Below are 21769 nucleotides of genomic sequence, written 5' to 3'. Positions count from 1 at the left end.
GGCCACAAGATGTAAGACGCGCCCACGAAATCTTGATCTCAAGGTCCACCACAACAGATGAAGTTCTTGTGGGCACAAGATCAGGATTCCACAGTCACGTCTTATATCTGGAGGCCACGGCACCTTTCCTCTCCTGTATATTGCCGCTATTTACCCTCTGTTTTCCTTTCCTCCTCTTCCCTTTTTCCCCTCTTCTACCTCTTTCTCTCCTTCATCACCCCAACACCCTTCTCTCCTCTATTTCCTACACCTCTCTCCCTTTTTACATTGGTGTCTTCTCCTCTGGCCCTTCATGATCCTCGCCACCTCTCTCTCTCTTTCCGTCTCTGTCTCTCTCTCTTTCGGTCCACACTCATCCAGTTGAAGGAGGACTGGCAGTATGTGGCCATGGTGGTGGACCGCATGTTCCTGTGGATCTTCGTGGTCTTCACCACGTTCGGCACGCTGGCCATCTTCGCCAACGCCAGCTTTAACCACACCCCCTCCGACCCCTTCATGCACTAGATCATGGGTCTTCAACAGTGGGGTCCGGGGACCCCTAGGGGGTCCTCAGAGTTACTACAGGGGGGGCCACCAAATCTTTGTGTGACAGGAACTTTGTTTTGTACATTAGCAACTTCAAACCTAGCATCCCTATTCTGAGAGGAACATTAGCCGAGGCGTTGTGAGCTTGAGTAGGTTTTGGCGTAGGGGGAAAAAAAGAGCAGTATTGAGGGTTTAAGGGGTTAACTGTCTGAAAATACATATTAACGTGAATCCAACACAACGCTACACATTGACAGTGCTGTCAAACAAGTCTATGAAGCCATCTATGAAATCAATGAAAAGGTTTAATCTGCAACACAATTTTATACAATTATGTAGTGGGGGGGGGGGGATCCCTGCTTCATCTCTCTCACCTAAGGGGTCCTTGGACTGAAAAACGTTGAAGACCCATGCTCTCTAGATCCTCTGGATACCCTCAAATCAACTGCTCTCCTCTCTTCTGTTCCCTTCATGCTGATACATACTTAGTATGGGCTGTGTGTCATATGGCATCAGCGACGTCACGTATTTTCAGGACATGGAAAAAAGAAGCGGTGTTCCAATTGATCCAATGTACATAATGATCTAGTCACAAGCTCTTGTTAATACTTTTTATTTGTTCAATATTTATAAAAAATAATGAAATGGCTGAAAAATCGCATGGCGACAGGTAGTGAGCGTGTAGATCGGCTATTTTTGCTACTTTTGCGCAAAACTCTTGTCCAATGAAGTAGGGCATTACTGTAATTTACATTAACCCATTAAGATCTGAGCAATTCTTAAAAAATGTTTTCTGAAAAAACTGTTTTTTGAAAAAAATCTTTAAAAAAAAGTTTTCAAGATTTTTCTAAAATAGCAGATCTACAAGCTCATAGCGCGGCACTCGGTGCCGCGCTATGAGCTTGTATATCTGCTATTTTTGAATAGCCAAAGAAATCTAAAGTGACACAGATGCGTTCCAGGTCTTAATGGGTTAAAAAACACAAAGGTTTTAGTAGGTTTCTAACCAACAGCAACGATATTTTGTCATTTTGCGATATGATAATGACACGTCGTTTTTGTTATATGACACGGCCATTCAAGGAAGTGTGAATCGGCCTTCAGCCTTCAGCGGTGCCTTGGAGTTAATTAGATGAACGGACGGTCATGTCGTTCCTCTACCATTTCACTATTTCAGTCATGTAAACAACACTATGCAGTGCAGTATGAGTCGCATTAGCTAGCGCCCAAGCAGTTGCACTAGCTGTATGTTATGTATACTCTCAATTTGAAGTGACACAACAAGATTTAAAAAATGTTTTTAGATGAGCGTCATGCCTGAAGATCTCACTGACCATCATTGCTTTAACCACTTCAGCCCTATTTTAAAATAGCTAAAATTGCCGATCTACAGGCTCTCACGTCGCATCGGGAAACGCTGTGAGCTTGTAGATCTGTTATTTTAAACATGTTTGCCATTTATTATCACCTATAATGACATCGCCAAAATAGGGATGCCATGGTTGAAATTGTTCATTAATTGATTAATTAATCATGCAATTACATAAGAAAGTCACATCTAGTGAGTAGCCCCCTGCTGTGTATCAATTCCTGTCCTTCATTTTCCATCTGCAATGCTCCGAAGAAAAGGTGCCCCAGCTTTGAGGAAATCGGTATGCCATAGTAGCGAGAGTGCCCATGTGTCCTACATTGATTTGAGTATCAGTTATACTAGCCTAGCCCTTTTTTAAGTGTACTACAACCGTGTATGTATATAATCTATTCTAATATATTACTAATATATTAATGTGCCAGTTAGGACCCTCGGTCTGAACCCAAGAGAGTGGAACCAATGTTAGATATCTGTGTGATGCAAACATGTAAACATAGGGAGAAAGGCTGTTTAATGTAACTCTAAGAGTATGAATAAATATTGACCCAAATGGACCTTTACAGACATATATACAATATATTACTGTTGTTGTCAGTATTTTGTTTTGAGAAATATACTCAATTCTGTTTATAATCGTTTGCTTGTGAATTAAATAGTTCCATTTGTTGAGCCACAGAGAGATTGTTTAACTAGTGTAATGATCAGTGTGTGTGTGTGTGTGTGTGTGTGCGCGACTGCTCGCAGTGACTCAAGGGTGATTTATATTTAGCTGCGCACCGAAAACGGCAAATCTACAAGCTCACAACTTGCGGCACCCGGGATGCGTTATGAGCTTGTAAATCAGCTGTTTTCAGTGCGCGACACCGGCGCACAACTGCGCATAACGGTGGCTTCGAGGCCTTGAAACGTCATATATTGGATCTCTCACTCAGCATCTGGCATATGGCGCAATTGTGACGGGTCAAAGGTCAAGGTCGGCAATGAGCCACGCGCCCCGGACTATGCCGACACATACCCGAGTGTTTTCGAAATGCATATGTGGAGAATCTGAAGGGTCCACTTGGGTCAGTGTTTGCGCTGAATTAACACGGGAGGATTTTACTGTGGTGTGTGCCTTTCATTTCACTGTGAGAATGTGCTGGAGTGTGGCGCCGTGCTTCACTCATATTTCTATAGCCACGGTAATCCCCATGTGTATTTTGGCCTGCCGTGTGTGTGTGTGTGTGTGTGTGTGTGTGTGTGTGTACATGTGTGCAGAAGCTATTCTTGTGTGCCACAGAGCCCCCAACTTGATTCACCAGCTGTAGCAATAGATGGTGGAATTCCCATTATATAGGAAACCTGTCCTGTGCACCTCCCCCCTCTCTCTCTTTCTTTCTCTGCTCTCCCTATTGCTGTCAAACGCTTTTTACCTTCACACCCTTGCTCTGCATTTCATGTTCACACGCGCACACACACACACACACACACACACACACACACACACACACACACACACACACACACACACACACACACACACACACACACACACACACACACACACACACCCTCTGTTAATCTGGTCTTGTGGTGTTTTTGTTTTTTTTTAAATAAAGATCTGAGGAGGGATATCAAAGACTCCATCTGTTGTCAGAATGTTGTTCTCGTGCCATGAGGAGTGTAACCCTGGCCTCGTCACCTGCCACCCCTGCTATTTATAACACACACACACACACACACACACACACACACACACACACACACACACACGTGTGTACGTATTTGAATTGGGGCCAAATGTCCCCACAACATTGTAAAATGTGAGAAATAGACATTGTGAGGACAATTATCCTGGTCCTCAGAATGTTTTATAACAGATTTTGGGGAGTTTACAATAAGGAAAAGACTGGGTTAGAGGGTTAGATTAGACAATTATAGAGGGTTAGGGTTGGGGTTGGAGTTATGCCTGCTTTATACTTTGTTGTGTGCTGGTGTTGTGCAACCGAAAATAGCCGATCTACAAGCTCACAACACGTGCACGACACCAATACAAAACTAAGTATAAACGGCATAAGTTCCAACGGGGGGCAATCTGTAAACAGACTTTTGTGTGTCTCTGTAGTGTGATCAATCGTTAATTTACGAAAAAACCCAAACCGTTAATATATGGAGATATGAGATTTCTGCCCGACAGTGACAAAATGTTGCTCATGCAGAATATGTGCAGCAAGGCAGCGAGTGTCATTAGCAGAACCATTCGGTCGCAGAAACTCAGCGATGGTCGTTCTCTTCATAACTGATGTCACCGTCCCAAAATCTGGTTCCAGTGGACGCCCAAATATTCATTTACAGCTATTTTTTCCAAAATATTAAAAAAAAATGTGTTTGAACATACACAGTACATTATTATCAGGCCTAAATTTACCCTTCAACTTCTTGTTTATGCCCACAATTACTGGCTATATCCATAGGTTTTGTAGAAATGTGTCACAATATTAGGCCTTACATATCATTTAAAAAAGTATTATATGTAGTTGGCCCCCCATTTATAAAATAAATGTAGAATATAAATAAATATAACTAAAAAAAACTTGTCCCCAGAGTTCTCAGGTGCCAACTGTTGTGCTTTGCAATCGTTTGGAGTTGACAAGACAAGTTGTCCCGTCAGTCCAAACAGGGCGCACATTTGATGTGATGGCGCACACACATATACACACACACACACACACACACACACACACACACACACACACACACACACACACACACACACACACACACACAGGGACTTATATTGGGAGTGACAGCAAGTTCTGTGCCATGTTTATTTCCTGCTCTCAGCTCTCAACCTGTCCTTTGATTTACAGCATGTTTGTGTTTCCTGTTTCTACTGTTAACCCTGACCGTCTGTCATGATGCCACACAGAGACAGTCAGCGGGCTGGAATGACCCGACAGGGGACAGAGAGGTGGGTGTGTGTGTGTGTGTGTGTTGTGCCTGGGGGCTCAGCCAGTTAGTGTGCTCTGAGTTGCGAGAACCCGGCTTTGAATGTGACTCCGGGGACCTGTCCCGTGTGTTTCTCCTCTCTCTCTATCTCTCTGCCCTCGGTTTCCTGTCCGGCTAGTGGCTACACTCTCCTATCTAATAAAGCAGTGGTTTCAAGGACCCCCATATTAAGTCAGAGTTACAGACCTGTAATGGGTCCATTTGGAGCCCCCTCAATGAACCCTGAGGGTCCCTCGGCCCCACTTTGGTTGGTTAATCATTGGTTAATAATAAAACACTGGCAAACTGTGTGAACCTGCTGATTTTAAAACAATTGTTGAAAAACTGTTATTGAATAGAAAGCAATAATTATTTGCATATTATTTGAACATCAAAGCTAGACTTAATGAAATGTTGTGGCCATAATTTTAAATAACTCTGGTCAGGAGGCACTAATTGCAACTCTTATTTGTAATGTTATATTCTTAAAAAGGTGAGTTATCATTCATAGCATCATATGCTAGCGATGTTTTTTTTCTTGCAGTTTCCCAAACAAAATGTAAGTAGAAAAGTAGGGTCAGAGAGGCTTATTGTCGGTATCAGCCGAGAACGCGGTAGTCTATCCCTGTTTCAATGTGCCAGACTACTGAAAGATGGATTGCTGGGGTAGAGCGCAACACCTAACATCAGCTCCCAGTAACTACCGCACGACTTTGACGCACCCAAGCTGTGCTACTCATGCGCTTAGGTGGTGGTTCCCAGGATGAACCCATGACCTGGTGCTCTACCGACTGAGCTACCCGGACACTAAGTCAAATGTTGTAGTTGGGTGAAGTGGATACTTGGATTGAGAAATCAGGGAAATAGAGTACTAAAGCCCAAAAAGTTATATTCAATGAAAATGGCAAAAAAATAAAAAATTAAAGAGGGGGGGGGGGGGGGGGCAACAGAGCATAGACACATTGATGTAATACAGTGACTACAAATAGGTTGATGCCTCAGGCCCTGTTCTGACACTCTGAAGCCTGATTAATACTTGCGTGCCGGTGTTGTACTCAGTAAATAGCAGATACAAGCTCACAACGCGTCACAAATTTGACCCGTTGTATATCTTGTATATCTGCTATTTACGGCATGCAGCACCAGCGTGAAACTAAGTATAAATCAGGCTTTACTCAGAGCAACCTATCACAACAACATAATCAAATTATCACTCCTGTTCACTGAACTGTCTGTGGCAGGCAGGCAGGAAGATATTACCCAAATATGGACATGCCAATGTCTTGTTATGCGGATTGCGCCTTGTGTGTTGTTACAGTACTTACTTATGTTGTGTCTGACACCACATAACTATATGGAGATCACCGACGTCAGTGCAAATCGCTGTTGTTAGGCCACGGTTTTGGTCGTCCTGTGCCATCAGACCAGAGCACGAACAGCGAGAGAAAGAAAAAGAGGGGGTTTCAGAGGGCACCTATTTCATCCACGCAATGCGCAATGACGTCGGACCAGAGCTCGATCGGTGAGAGAGGGGGCAACAGAGAGCTTATTTCACAGACGCAATATGAACCTAAACATCTGTGGCTGATTGACACAAAGAGGGATAGAGGGGGGGGTTTGTAGAGTGAGTGGGGGGGAGAGAGCCTATTTCACCTATGCAATAACCTGCATATGCAGGTACTAATGCTGAGCCGGTCATCGCTCCGCCACGCGTTGTCACCACAATAACCTCCGCAACGCCAGGCAAGCTGATAATGCAGTGCCAAGTGCCACGTTTTGTGCTTGTATGTATATCTATGCACACATACGTATATATTTTAAATACTTATCATTATCAAATCACAACATAAGGACGTGAAACTTAAGATCACATCCTCAATATCTTGACAATGACGTGTGGTGCAATTTGTCGGACAAGGTCAGCGATGAGCTAGTTTTAGAAATGCATGCTGACAATCTTTGCTCTTTTCTGGGAAACATTAATGATGGCGGGACTTAAAATAGGGAAATGCAAGATGAATCTCTCCATGACAATGCACTCGTTGAGGATTAGCTCCTAGACGGGCAAAGATGGGATTACCGCTGTTAACAGCTAACCAACCACATGACTCACTGAAACGCAGTCAAGTGTGATCTAATTGGTTATTCATTCAAACACCGCGACTCTCACTGTTCTTCAGAATTAGAAGTGTCTTGTGAGTGGCCAGCTTTAGTGCGTACCGTGCTTGACAGCTGGCGTCCCACCAGTGTTTCCAATGCCCTGCATACCAGACACTAGGTACAGTACAGTAGCACACTGGGCATGCCTCCCATTTCACCACAGGACAGAAAGAGAGGGGGGGTGAGATGGATGCACTGCACTTTAAAAGCCTGAGTGGTGTTTTGACCACTTAAAGGCATAGTTCACCCAAAGAAATAATTGTTTTTCTATCGATTAGTCACCCCATGTAGACTTGGATATTGTTTTGTTTTTGTCGCATTCCTAAGCTAATAATTTGATGACCAGCACAAGGAGACACAAAGGAGACTCTTTGTGTCTCCTACCGGAACCACTGCTGGTCAAATTATTGGCTTAGGAATGTGACAAAAACAAAAAAAATATCCATGAATTCAAGTCTACATGGGGTGACTAATCGATAGAAAAAAGGTCATTTTGGGGGTGAACTATCCCTTTAAACCCCAGCATCCGTATTGTGGGGTAAGCTTTCGCTGAAAATAGCAGATCGACAAGCTCACAACGCTTGTGAGCTTGTCGATTGGCTATTTTCAGCGAAAGCTTTCCCCACAATAACAGAAAACAGAAAAGACACTAGTATAGAGCCCTGAGGGGCTCCCCTCAACCATATAGGGTTTAAATGGTTAACTCTTGATAGTATACAAATGGACCGAGCATCCATCTATATGAAGACAGCCAACTGTGTTCATATAGATGGATGCTCGCCAGTGTCCATCACCACAGTCTAGGGGTTCCAATCCACATACTTTACTCCTGCACCACTCCAGTGCCCGTTCTGACCGGCTGTATTGGCAGTGTTGGGTTGGACAACCGCCAGTGCGACCGACTTTCCACTTGCACAACACACCCTTAGATCCTCGCCGTTACACACGCCAAGTTTGAAGTCGATTGGTCAAACGGGTCTCGGTTATGTGGAGGAGACACACACACGCACACACACTCCGTGCATTTATGGATATGAGCATTGTGTACATAGTTTATGTAGGTTTGTCTGTAGTATTTTACAGTGTGGCTCCTGTGTGGCGAATAGACTGTGTGTGTGTGTGTGTGTGTGTGTGGCTGTGTGCACGTACGTGCGTGCGTGCATCCGGGGATTATCTTGCAAACCACTGGATTGAGACGCTAAGTATCTTGTGCACACTGCCATTACTCCAAGGAAGGAACAGTTTTAAACTTTTTCAAATATAAAAAAAAATGAAAACTTTATACTGGAAGTCAAAGGAGAGGCAATATGACGGCACTGTGTCATTATTCCGTCATGATGAACATGAGAGCCGCGCCGTTATTCAACCCTGTCTTGTTTTGTGTTGTTTTTGGGACGACATGTCCTTTGTGTTAAGGCCCAGAGCGCCAGAGCACAAATATTTCATTGTATTTTTAATACAGATAATAATAAAGTTGAACTTGAAGCCGAACTTGGAAGAAGAAAGTGGTGGCTGCCCAGAGACAGAGAATGAGAGATGGGAGGTTAAGGTGAAGCACATTGCTGTCGGGCAGAAACCTCTTATCTCCATATTCAAACGTTCTGCGTTTTCTTTCGTAAATTGCCGCCGTACTTGATCATTCTACAGCGTCACACACAAGCATCAAAAGTAGCAGATCCACAAGCTCAAAACTTGAATTTGTAGACTTGCGACTTTTGCTATTTTTGAATTTGAATCCAGGCCTGACCTCGACTAAGTCGACTAGTCGACTGGTTAGTCGCGGGGGGTCCTAAGTGTCTCTTAGTCGACTCTAGTCGAAAAAAAAAAAAAGTTTTTTTTTTAAGGGCCAAAAATGTTTTAAATTGTTTTTTGGCCAAGTCTACGCCTGCAACCACACGTAACTTCCACTTTATTCTTCTTATTCCTCGTCTTTGTATTGGTATTGTTTGTGTTGGAGCGCCTCAGTGCGGCTGCAGAGTTCATGTGCAACCTCTTCCAGAGAGAGATAGAGACACTAGAAACTCTGCTGGAGACAAAACAAACTGTGTAGACTTGGCCCTTTGAAATAAAATGTATTTTGGCCCCCCCCCAAAAAAAATAAAATAAAAAAAAAGTTTTTTTTTTTTTTCATTAGTCGACTGCCAGTCGACTATTGGCAATTAGTCGCCAATTAGAGTCGACTAAACAAATCCTTAGTCGGGGACAGGCCTAAAAAGTAACAGTTTTGGACGTATGAGGTTTCCAGCCGACAGTGACGAGCAGCATTGTCCCAGATCTGAGATCGCTGGCTGGCAAGATGCCCACCCTCTGCAGGAGATGAGTGCCATCCCCCTGCAGCTCCTCGCTAAGCTTAATTTATGCTTTGTCGCAAAAAATAGCTGACCTACAAGATCGCGACGTGTTGCGGATGCAACTCGTCGTGAGCTTGTAGGTCTGCTATTTTCAACGCGTGGCACTGTTGTTGTCGACGAAGTACGAATCGAGCTTTAGCCCCATAAAAGCCCGTCCCACCCCCTGCCTGGGTGGGGTCATCACCTTTTGCTCAACCCCCTTGTCCCGCACACAAACAAATATAACCTCGTTGTCATAACCCATGGTCATCCCCCCCCACCCCCTCCCCCTCCCCCTCCCCCCATCCCCACACAGCCCTTAACCTCTGTTTTGGAGCACATGCCGACAGGTGCCTGTGGTTCCCATGCACAAACACACACACTCCCTCCCTCCCTCCCCACGCGCCCAATGAGGCCGCGGTTTTTCACCCGGGGAGCCGTGGTCATAGACGAGGCGTAGGAGAAAGCAGGGGGTGGGGGCTTAACCGTAGGCGATTAGCATTTGGCATCGGTAGAGGTTGCTAGTTAGCTGTGCTTGTGTATAGACTTCGGAGCTGAGTGTGTGTGTGTGTGTGCGCATGTGTGTCTGTGTGTGCGCTTTTTGGTCATGTCCCTCCATCTGGGTACCTTGGTGACGGAGGATCGAGGGCCCCACCCCACAAGAGCGGACGCAGTGGGGAAGCTGTGGTCCACCGGCCGGCCGGAGGGAAAGGGCAACAGCCTGCCAAGGTGATCTCTAGTGGATTATTGACAGTGAAGAGGACAGTGACGGATATAACGATGAGGATAGACACTGTTCTTATCATCTTATGTGGATGCCTCTGTCTCACTTCCACTGGTAAGCCAGTTGTGACAGACGTGCATGGTGTTTTTTCTGGTTGTTTTGTACATTTTACATTTGTGACTTGTGTGTGACTTGTGGTGACGTGTGCGGAGATGGTGTAATGGTGATTAAAGCAAACAAAAACAACATGGAACCATACATTTTCTTGTTCGCCTTGGATTTAAAATCGAAGTGAGCCGTCTTCCTCTGTTGTCTTCCACTGTAAATGATGACAAAATGCAACATTTTTAAGCTCTTTTTAAGCTCGACACCCAAAGCACAGACTCATAGTCCGATGCAGGCTGTGAGTTCCTATGCCTTTTCAATGTAAAATGGATAGATTTTTTTGCACTCCATATTTGAGATCTTTGTTGTTGGAGAGAGAGAATGGAAGCGAAAGAGAAACATGTGTGACTGCCTTTGACCTTCACCCTGTGAACCGGCAGGCCTGGTGGTGTGGGGTTGGTTGGGTTGGGAGGTTGGTGTCCCCCTCGGAGGGTGTCCACAGGTCAGAGGGTGGTGGCGGGGTGCCCCCATCTCCCTGCATGTCCCATCTGCTGTGTGTGTGTGTGTGTTTGTGTGTTGGGGAGGCTAGGTCTTTCCCATCCTATCTCCTGAGTGAGTTGCAGAAAGCTCACGGGTGTTAGAAAAAAGCTTCTTAAAACAAAAGTCCAAAAAAAGCCCACAAAGCTCTTGTCCCCCTGTGGAACAAATAATGAATGATATTAACAGTTCATTGTTGGATAATCAGAGGCTATTTTTGTCCTTGATGGAGGCGATATGCCAGCTATGGCTTTGATCCCATTCCCAAGCAGTGTATCGATTACAATGACTGCAGTCACCTTTCACTACCAACAACGAGAACGACCACCACCTGGTCCCGTGGTCCTGTCCCCCTGTGTCCATTATCTGGATTAGGGGACACTAACAGAGTACATTTACTTGAGTATTGAACTTAAAGTAAAAAAAAAAATAGTATCTGTACTTTACTTGAGCATTTGTATTTTTGGATACTGATGACTTTAACTTCCCTGCATTTCGAAGACAAATATTGTACTTTTGACTCCACTACATTGCTAGCCTAGAAAAGGGGGGAAAGTACGTTTTGAAATAACCACTTAAGCCCTATTTCAAATCCTATATTAAAATTGGCTTAACACATTCCATGCCAGAGTTTAATCTCATAATGTACTCACCAGTGCCAGCGTTTTATTGTTGTTTTTTTGTTTTTTTCATCGCCACAGACCTCGCTAAATAAGTTAAAAGTGCGCGTTCATTTGGTTCTAAACACACAGCGGATCTGTGAGAAACGGCCAGCGAAAATAGTTTCCAAATCCGAGCCGCCATCTTGAAGATACAGCGGATCAACGCTAAACAGTGATCAGCGAGGAGAAAAACAACAACCGAGAAAATCGAGTTTTAAACAGGATCCCAGACAGGAAGCGGATACGATCGAAAAAAACTGAACCCGAATAATTCTGTTTCCGACCGGAAACGGAAATGGATCAAAAAAATTCGGAAAGTGCACCTGGGGCAATTTCAATGGGAATCGGCGGTTCGCGTAGATCTACGCTCTGAGTCACATCACTCTGACTCAGACATAACCATAAACAAATCCGATATGCCCATATAGAGGTTGTCCACAACCACAGATCCGACCGCTATGCACATATGTCCATGTGCATATGGGACCGACCGACTTCAAACTCGGCTCGCGCATCCTGGCCCGCCACCGAGTTGTTCGGATATGCAGTTGTCCAGAACCGCCGATCCGACGGATATGTCCATATATGGGCATATATGGATATCCAGTTGTCCAGAACAACCGATCCAACAATATGCCCATTTTTGGGCATGCCAATATACAAGGTATGGGCATATACTAAGGACATCAGGGATCTCCACATATGGGCATAAAAGTGACACAGACGGGTACAACAGGTTCTCTTGACAAATCCCCTGACACTATGACTCAGACATATCGGTCAGATCGGCGGTGGGACGAACTCTAGATGTGAGGGTAGCATAGCGGCCCAAACCTAGTATAATGAAAATAGCGGATCTACAAGCTCAGATCTGACGTGTTGTGAGCTTGTATTATTTTTAAATGTATTCGATTTTTGGGATTTTTTCTTAGTACTTTTGAGTACTTTTGACTACATAAGTACAACTTTGACTGAGCAACTTTCACCTGAGTAATATTTCACTAGTAATTTCTATACTTTGACTTAAATACTGGGGTTGAATACTTTGTGCACCACTGAACCTGTCCCCCTGTGTCTATTATCTGTGACTCTTTCACTCCCCCTCGCATGTTGGTTTCCCTACATGGGAGGAAAAAAAGTCACAGCCAATCTATGCTTCGCCGTACAACCGCGTTGCTCAATGAAAGTCAGTTATTTTCGTCAAGGGACAGAATAAATTAGGCTTCAGTGTGTCACCTGTCAACACTGGAGACAGGTGCATGACGTTTTGTTTACTACTAAATCATTACAATTTCGTAATTTTCCACCTTACAGAAGTGACGGAGAAAACCCAAATCACAGTCACACCCAAAAGTAGACCTGTTTTTCTTTTGAGTTGAGGATGTATCTCCAGTTATCTTTATTCATTTGAATTACAGTAGTTGGAAAGCATAAAGTAACGTACCATATCGTCACTGTCAGGAAACCTTTTATGTCCAAAACTGTTACTTTTCAGGAAACGGAAAAAATAGCAGATCCAATGTAGTTATTAATTAGTCACGTTTTGTGAATACCTTTCATTGATTCAATATTTATAAAATCCACTGACACTGACTTAACGACTTTAACAAAAAAAATTAAAAAAAATAAATGCAGATCTACAAGCTCAGCTATTTTTGCTACTTTTGTGTGACACTGTAGTACAATGAAATACGGCATTAATTATGAAAAAAAACGTTGAAATGTGGAGATACAAAGTTTCTGCCCGACAATGACGATATGCTATTTCGGTGAATGCTTTTTAGAGTGGGACACTGAGCACCAGTACGGGTAGTGCACATATTTTTAGCATATGTGGTCCCAGAGAGACTTCTTAACCCAGGCAGCGGTGGTGTAACTCTCCACCCCCCTTTTAATCTGCGGTAATAATCCAGTTCTAATCTAATTTAGTAAACCACTTAAAGGGGAATTTCACTTAAACACTTGTGGGGTCATTTTCACGTCTAATGGAACTTTGTTTGTGCACCAGAGATAGTTTTTAGGTTGCTTGAATCAATATTTATTTGTAAATGTATTCATTTGATCAAATGAACCCTATAAAAGCCCATCAACTTCAAACTGTTAGACTCATTGAAAACACACTGATACTGCCCTTCTAATGAATAATTTTGCTATTTTCAAAATGTTTGAACATTTAGAAAACTTTTTGGGCAATTGTTTTAAAAATTGGTAAAAACATTGATTTTTCTTTTTATTCTTGGATATTTTGGGGGAAAATATTGCCTATAATGACATAATATTTCTAAAAGTGGTTAATCTACAGTAGTTTTCTAGATTAGGGTATCGCTGGGTCACAGCCTATTAATTTCTTAAATGTTCACGTTTGAATATTCAAAAAATTGGATTGGACTGGATTTTCTGTCTCACATTCACTCCTTGAATTCCCTCACCAATATTGTCCTCAATGCCTCTACTCTGCTCTGATGTTCTTTATTAATGACTTTCTCTGGGTTGCATGAATAAATATTTCATGTATTCATAAAACCCAAATGACCCAAATTCATAAAACAATTGCCTCATGGTAATTGCTCATTAAATCCAGAGTACAGTTATGATTATGTTCTCTAAGACCATATTCAGGTCTGCAGTCATTTTCAGTTTTGATTCACTCCCATACCCCTCTCCCTATCGTCTTGTCTTTTCTACTAGTCTCCTTCTATATGACTGTATACTCAGTCATGGTTGTTATTATATCACTACTTTAAACCACTTAAACCCTATTTGGTTGACTAATATCTTCGCTGAAAATAGCCGATCGACAAGCTCACAACGCGTTGCAGCGTGACGCGTTGTGAGCTTGTTGATCTGCTATTTTCTGCGAAAGTCTTCCCCACAATAAGGATGCTGGGGTTTAAGTGGTTAACTTCCTTAAACCGTGCACCGTAGGTACATATCTGTTATAATCTATTACGGTACATCTTCTGCTATATTAACGGCTAATTTTACCACGCACCTTACAGTATGGCATATGGCATTTGCCTAGATGGACTTATTGATGCCTTGTGCGTTTTTAAACGTTAACTTTTCTTAGCTGTGTATAGTTGGGTCTGAATTGATCTGAATTGTATTCATTTCATTGTTTTTATATCATGTTTCTTGACTTTTATTCAATGTAGCACTTTCAGATTTGTGTCAAATATAAAGTGTGTTACAAATAACATTTATTATTATTACCGGTATGTATATCCATACCATGCACCTAATGTACTGTATTTCACACTGCTATATTGGTATCAGACTTTTTTCCTGTTTCTTTCTCTCTTTACACCTTTCTTGGAACTGCAGTAATGGAGCTTGTACTGCTTTTTACACCTATAAAACCTGTAATGTGACCAGTGCTGGACACAGTATTCAACCCCAGTATGCTACTTGAGTCAAAGCATATACTCTAGGTCAAATATTACTCAACTACAAATGAAAGTTGCCCTGTGAGATTAGTACTTGAGTTAAAAGTACTGGAGTACTTGCTTTTAAAAACCCTTAAGTATATGCAAAAGTGCATGCTTTTAACTCATTCACTGCCACAATTATTGCTGGCCGCGTTTGCCCACTGCCAGAGATTTTTCATTTAAAAAAAAAAGTACTCAGGAGCCGAGATACAGATTTTTTAAGTTTTAAGTTAACAAGGAAGTGGATGGGAGTGTAGATCTTTAAACAATCATATCTCCTTGGTCTTTGGGTCAAATTTGAAAAAAAAACTAAAAAAAAAAATATTTTTTTTGAAAAAAAAAAAATTACGTTTTTTTTTTTTTTACCAATCCTGCCACGTCAGTGGCAGGATTGGTAAACGGGACAAATTACGTTTTTTACGTCAGTGGCAGTGAATGAGTTGTTAAAGATACTATTCAAAAACACAAGTTACAAAGTACATTTTCTTTTTAATATCAATATATTAAAAATATCAATAATAGTGAAAATAGCAGACCTGCAAAGCTGCTATTTCTACTAGATTTGAAATAGGGCTTAATTCGTAATGTACTTTTCCCTTTCCTATACATTTGGTGCAGTCAAAAGTACAGTAGTTTTATCATTTATAATGAATAACACTGTTCCAATGCGACGCTGACAGCGTTCTTTACCCCGGCCCGGACATACATGTTTGGTTGTGGTGATTTTATGATCATTTGGTCTGCTCAGGAGCGTCGGAGACAGAGAGGAGACTCCATCAGAAGATCTTCAGGAATTACAACCACAAGGTCCGACCGGCACGCTCATGGTCGGAGCGAGTGATGGTCCGAGTGGGGATGACGCTCTCCCAGCTCGTCAGCCTGGTACGGCACACACACACACACACACACACACACACACACACACACACACACACACACACACACACACACACACACACACACGTATGCATGGACGCATGCACACACACACATACATACATGTATGTTGGTATTACTATACCTATGTACCCCTTTTCCTTTTGTAAATAACAATTTATTCTTAATGACTTTACCTGGTTAAATACAAAAATATATATACTTGTGAGGATATCATTTTCTATTATTACTTTTGTTGTTGACATTTTTAACCCTAATCCTAAAGCCTGAGTTACAAAAAAAATACAACTAAGTAGGAATCAGGCATAATTCTAACCGTAGCCACTAAACCTAACCTCTAAATTCCCAATCCTAACTCTAGCCCGACCTGAATCTTTTCCCAATTGTATGACTCACTCCCCAAATCTGTTTTTGCCAGGAAAGTTGTCCTCACAATCTCTCAAATTATACTATACTTGTGGGGACATTTGGCCCTCACAAGTATAGTATTATAAGTACACACACACACACACACACACACACACACACACACACACACACACACACACACACACACACACACGTTCCCCTGGTATCAGTGGCAGCCAGCTAGCCGGCGGGTGCTTAGCCCAGTGGCGCTGTATGGCTATACCAATCATGCATACCAATTAGTTTCCATGGAGTAGGATTGAAAGTAACAGGGCTGTCACGCACAACAAGATATAGTGGCATTCCTCATGTCTCTCTCTCTCTCGCTCTCTCTCTCTCTCTCTGTTTACAGAATGAGAAGAATGGCGAGATGACGACCAACGTGTTCATGAATCTGGTAGACGAATGCTAATGTTAGGTTGGGCTCTCTGGAAATATATCGTCTTTGTCGGGCAGAAACCTCCTATCCTTGTTTTAACTTTTCATGTTTTTTCGTAAATTTAACACCCTACTTCAGGGGCCTGGGATCCCTTGGGGGTCCTCAGAGTTACTGCAGGGGGCCCGCCAAATCTTTGTGTGATAGGATGTTTTTTTTACATTAAACACTCTAGCATCCATATTCTGAGGAGAACATTAGCCGAAAATAGCAGATCTACAAGCTCACAATGCCTCGCAGCTTGTAGATCAGCTATTTCCGGCGAAGACGTTTGATGTAGAAGGAAAAATGAGCAGACCAAGTACAGAGACAAAGGTCACGTTAACACTAATGATAGTGTTGTCAAACAAGTCTATGAGGCAATGTATGAAATTTATGAAAAAGTTTAATCTGCAACACAATTTTATACAATATGTAGTTGGGGGTCCCTGCTTCATCTCTCTCTCAGCTAAGGGGTCCTTGGCCTGAAAAACTTTGAAGAGCCCTGCCCTACTTGATCACACTACAGCGTCACTCAAAAGTAGCAGATCAGCAAGCTCGAAACACAGCGCGAAGCAACACGTTTTGACCTTGTAGATCTGCTACTTTTGCTGTTTTTCATTTTGAATCCTGAAAAGTTTTGGACATTTCCACCCGACAGACGATATCAAAACTGATATTTAGAACCAATTATCGACTTAATCTTGCTCATGTAGGTTAATCGAATAATGAGAAGCTGTTTGTTTCTTTTTTCTTATAAATCAACAAATGGACACAAAATAAATTCTAATCGAGTTTCTTTTTATAATCGACTAAAATAGATTAGTCTGATTAACCACTGTATTATACTACTTTGTACAATGGTGTACATTTTTTGTTAAAATAGCGGATCTACAAGCTCAACTCGTCACGCAGATTTTCAGATTAACCGTAATCGAGGCAAAACTTTTAAATAATCGTAATATTTATTTGAAGTTATATCAAATTGTCTGTTGGGTGGAAACCTCAAATGTCCAAAACTGTTACTCGGCTTCGGTTTTCCTGGTTGTGGATCTGCTACTTGTGATGCTTTGGCGTGACGCTGTAGTATGAGCAAGTAGGGCGCTAATTTACGGAAAAGCACAAAAAGTCCGAATATGGAGATAGGAGGTTCTGCCCGACAGAGACAAAATATTCCTCGTCATGTCCTATCTCTGAATGTCCCTCTCCTCTCCTCTCCTCTCTTCTCCTCTCCTCTCCCCTGGACCTGCTCTCTCCCTCTCCTCTCAAATGGACTTGTCACTTTTTATTATTTTTTTTATCTCCCCCACCGTTCCCCCTGCTCTGTTCTTCACCCATGCTAATTAGAACTCTGCTGTGTGTGTGTGTGTGTGTGTGTGTGTGTGTGTGTGTGTGTGTGTGTGTGTGTGTGTGTGTGTGTGTGTGTGTGTGTGTGTGTGTGTGTGTGTGTGTGTGTGTGTGTGTGTGTGTGTGTGTGTGTGTGTGTGTGTGTGTGTGTGTGTGTGTGTGTGTGTGTGTGTGTGTGTGTGTGTGTGTGTGTGTGGAGACAGTGGACAGTGGAGACATCACTGGGATTTATGTGAAATGACAGCAACATCAGAGTGTTTCACTAACGATTTTACTTCCTTCTTTGTTTATTCTTTCTTTCTATCTTTGTTCTTTCTTCTCTTCCTCTCTCTTTCCACCCAGGCATGGACAGATTACAGGTTGTCATGGAACCCAAAGGAGTATGACGACATTGAAGTGTTGAGGATTCCTCCCAACAAGGTGTGGCTTCCTGACGTCTACCTCATCAACAAGTGAGCTTCCTGTGTCAACCATCCATCCATCCATCCATCTGTCCATCCATCCATCCATGTTCCTTTAACTATCAAGCATCATTCCTTAGTGTAATACCCACCATTTACCGCTGAACTGTCTGAAACTGAATTAAATGGATGTTTACATAAGGCATCAACCGCACATAATCGTGTGTCAATGTAACTCCTACATGTTTGTCCTCGTCTGTGTCTCTACAGTAATGATGGACAGTTTGACGTGGCTCTTTTGGTCAATGTCCTGGTTTACAGCAGTGGGTATGTGGAATGGCTTCCTCCAGCCATCTACCGCAGTAGCTGCTCCATAGAGGTACACCATGCTACCCACAGGCAACACCAGTGCTGTCTAATGTATCATAGTTACTAATAGTTAGGATCAAGTAAAAAGAAGGACACCATACATCAAATTATATCATGGAGTTTAAATTCTGTCTGTCTGTCTGTCTGTCTATTGTTTTTCTTGTACTTGAACATGTCATTAGCAACCTGCAGCCTACAGAGGCTGAAATGTAACTGCAGTACTCCTCCACTCCCACAGGTGCAGTACTTCCCATTTGACTGGCAGAATTGCAGCATGGTGTTCCGCTCCTACACCTACGACTCGTCCGAGGTGGAGCTGCAGTACTCCCTGGGCGAGGACGGCAAAGAGGTCCATGAGATCGTTATCGATGACAACGCTTTCACAGGCTGGTGAACCCGTCTCACTCGTTTCATTCAATTCCTTGTCCAGCCCATGCATCTTAGTTGAAAACGCTCATAGAAGCACGTGAATCTGCTTTGCATAATCTCCTAATGCCCTCTTTAACCACTTGAACCCTTATATACTTAGTTGACCGGAGTCCCCCAGGGCTCTATACTAAGCTCACTCCTATTTTCGCTCTACACTAAATATCTTCGCCGAAAATAGTCTATTTTCACCAGATTCAATCTGGTAAATTATTCTGGCAGATTGAGGAATGACTGATGAAGTCTTCCTCTGTGGCTGGCCAAATCCATGTCTGCACAGACATGGTCATAATGACGCATAACCTTTGTCTGAAGAACAATTTTCCCATCGTTTATACATCCAAGTTTCTGAAACAAAGCTGATTTCCGCGTTCGATTAATGCCTTTTGATCAGATGCCCACTCATTTGTTGTACCTTGATTGTAATTTCAGTGAAAAGAACCGGTTGAAATTCTTTTTAGAAGTATATGTGGCCCTCGGCCTGACACAGGCTAATTAAAGTGCCCAGTGCTGTGTCGAGACTTTAAAATATAAAACCGACTACGCCACGGCCTAACTCTCTAGACAGCCTCCCACGGACGGGATCCACACCAGGTGGACAGGGCACCACCCGCATGTTGCCAAACAACTCGGCCAGACGGATGGAGTGTCCATTGCACAGCCTGGCCCTTCATCGGCGGTGGCGTCCCTGTCCCCGTACTTCCGCCCGTGGGAGCTGCCCTCCTCCTGTGTCAGGTCTCCGTCTCCTTCTCCTCCTCTGCTTGTTCTGCTCAGTCTCTTGGTCCACTTTCCCTTTCAAACGTTTCCCTGGGTTCGCCCATGTACCCTCCCATGCGCTCTGACTGGCTCTGCGCACTGCCAACGTGTGCCCTGGTTGGCCGAACGTCTCTCCTGCGTCGCTGGCTACTGTGCCCAGCTGCAGGCATTTAACTCATTAGTGCCAGTGTCTGTCAAAGGGAGTGGTAGGATCAGTGGCAGGGACATAATTAATACACATAACGCAAATAAAACAAATATACAACTCATATAATTCATGTAACAAAAGTAATAAACAAAATCACAGCAAATCATAATAATTGTAATAATATCAGTCCTGCCGACTGACTCCTGGCCTGGGGGACCCCGGCCAACCAAGTATATAGTATTTTAAGTGGTTAATGTAAGTTCACGAATGAGGGAGAGAGAACGAAAGAGAGAAGACTTCTCATCCCCTTTTCGTTATGGCCACCACGCGTTCCATTTTGGCCCTTTTCACCTTGCTGGTCGTCGCGTGCCTCAACCCCTCCTCTGTGTGTGTCTCTCCACAGAGAACGGCGAGTGGAACATCTGTCACAAGCAAAGCCGGAAGAACGTCAAGGACAACATGTACGAGGACATCACCTTCTACCTCATCATCGAGCGCAAGCCTCTTTTCTACATCATCAACATCATCGTCCCCTGCATCCTCACCAGTGTGTTGGCCATCTTTGTCTTCTACCTGCCCCCCGGAGCAGGTCAGTATTTAGAATTAGAATACATAGAATTAAGAGACGTGTGTCCTGCTTCTGGTCTCCTAAACCCACCTGACCCAGAAACAGGAAATCAATCAAGGAAATGTTCATCCTACCATCTTTGGCTGCATGGTGTCACTTCATCAATATGCTCCGTACTTATATATAAACGACATCAAGCAAGTCTTGTTTGAGTGGAAGTTGTATTTGTTGTCCAAATCAAGCCTAAGTGCAAAAGCTATTATAACTAGACGCGTCGCAATTCTGGGAAATTGCAAAGTGTGGTTGCGCCGACGCCGGTCGCGTGTCGCGGCCGCTGGGACGCGAGGAATACGCCGGGAGGAGTACCATCGGAAGTTGCGCGACATGCGCTTCGAATTTGGTGCCGATCGGATCCCGCGTTAGCGATACGTGCCATTTTGATTTTAGGAAATAGGCCCCTCCCACTAAAGAAACAGGCCCCTCCCACAAATGTAGCGGGCCAATGACATCGTCATGTCACTCCTGAGATCCCTGGCTTTTCTTTTTGAGAGAACTGATCCCCCCAAAAATCATGTTTTTGCATCAAACGGTTACATTTTGTGCATTTGTGGTGCCCCCTATGGATCAAAGTGGAAATGCTTTGGAAGGAGATGCGGTTTGAAGTTTTTTTTCTTCATATTTTTATTCTATGACCTACGGTTCAAGAGTTATAGGCCAAAACGTAAAGGGGGCTGTTATAGCGCCACCATGAGGCTGACTGGTGTAATGTGTTTTTTTTAATAATTTCGGACTAAATCATGAACCTCCCCACCAAATCTGGTAACTCTAGCTCTTACGGTTTCAGAGCAAAAAATACTTGAATTTGAGTTTTTTCACTTTTCCATTAAAGTGGATGGGGAAATTTAATGCACTAATAAATCAATATAAATTAAACTATTTAACCAATCTCTTAGCGTCACATAACTCCTGAGATCACTTGTGTTTCATTTTGAGAGGATTGATCCCCCCAACATAAGGTTTTTACATCAAACGGTTACATTTTGAGAATTTGTGGCGCCCCCTATGGATCAAAGTGGAAATGCTTTTGGGGATTTGTTGAGTAAACCACCCTTGACATGTGATTCAAATTTGGGATTGACTGGACGTTTCGTTCGTGATTTGTGGCCTTTTTTGTAAAACGGGCCCCTCCCTCTAACTTTGGAAGCCATTTACGGACGAACGGTA

The 21769-nt window shown here is 43.1% G+C and overlaps 2 protein-coding genes across 2 annotated transcripts in view; both read left to right on the top strand.

Annotated features, from left to right (window-relative positions):
* chrnb1 (cholinergic receptor, nicotinic, beta 1 (muscle)) overlaps positions 1-1276 on the top strand; it is a 52686-nt gene extending 51410 nt beyond the window's left edge. The window contains exon 11 of the mRNA XM_080451524.1: positions 361-1276. Coding sequence (XP_080307650.1) covers positions 361-504 — 144 coding nt within the window. The 3' untranslated portion in view covers positions 505-1276. The remainder of the gene's footprint in view (positions 1-360) is intronic.
* A 5085-nt stretch (positions 1277-6361) lies between these two features.
* The window catches only part of chrnb1l (cholinergic receptor, nicotinic, beta 1 (muscle) like), a gene marked incomplete at both ends in the record, with an annotated part of 33756 nt that continues 18348 nt past the window's right edge, over positions 6362-21769 (top strand). Inside the window, 8 exons of the mRNA XM_080450856.1 lie at positions 6362-6386; positions 9995-10192; positions 15559-15692; positions 16468-16512; positions 18220-18329; positions 18549-18657; positions 18886-19033; positions 20381-20566. Of these exons, the coding sequence (XP_080306982.1) occupies positions 6362-6386; positions 9995-10192; positions 15559-15692; positions 16468-16512; positions 18220-18329; positions 18549-18657; positions 18886-19033; positions 20381-20566 (955 nt within the window). The remainder of the gene's footprint in view (positions 6387-9994; positions 10193-15558; positions 15693-16467; positions 16513-18219; positions 18330-18548; positions 18658-18885; positions 19034-20380; positions 20567-21769) is intronic.

The sequence above is a fragment of the Gymnoscopelus braueri genome (genome assembly GCF_963280865.1).
Source record: "Gymnoscopelus braueri genome assembly, chromosome: 15".
Classification (NCBI taxonomy): Eukaryota; Metazoa; Chordata; class Actinopteri; order Myctophiformes; family Myctophidae; genus Gymnoscopelus; species Gymnoscopelus braueri.
The sequence above is the reverse complement of the archived record's forward strand: the minus strand, read 5'-3'. Positions and strand labels throughout refer to the sequence as shown.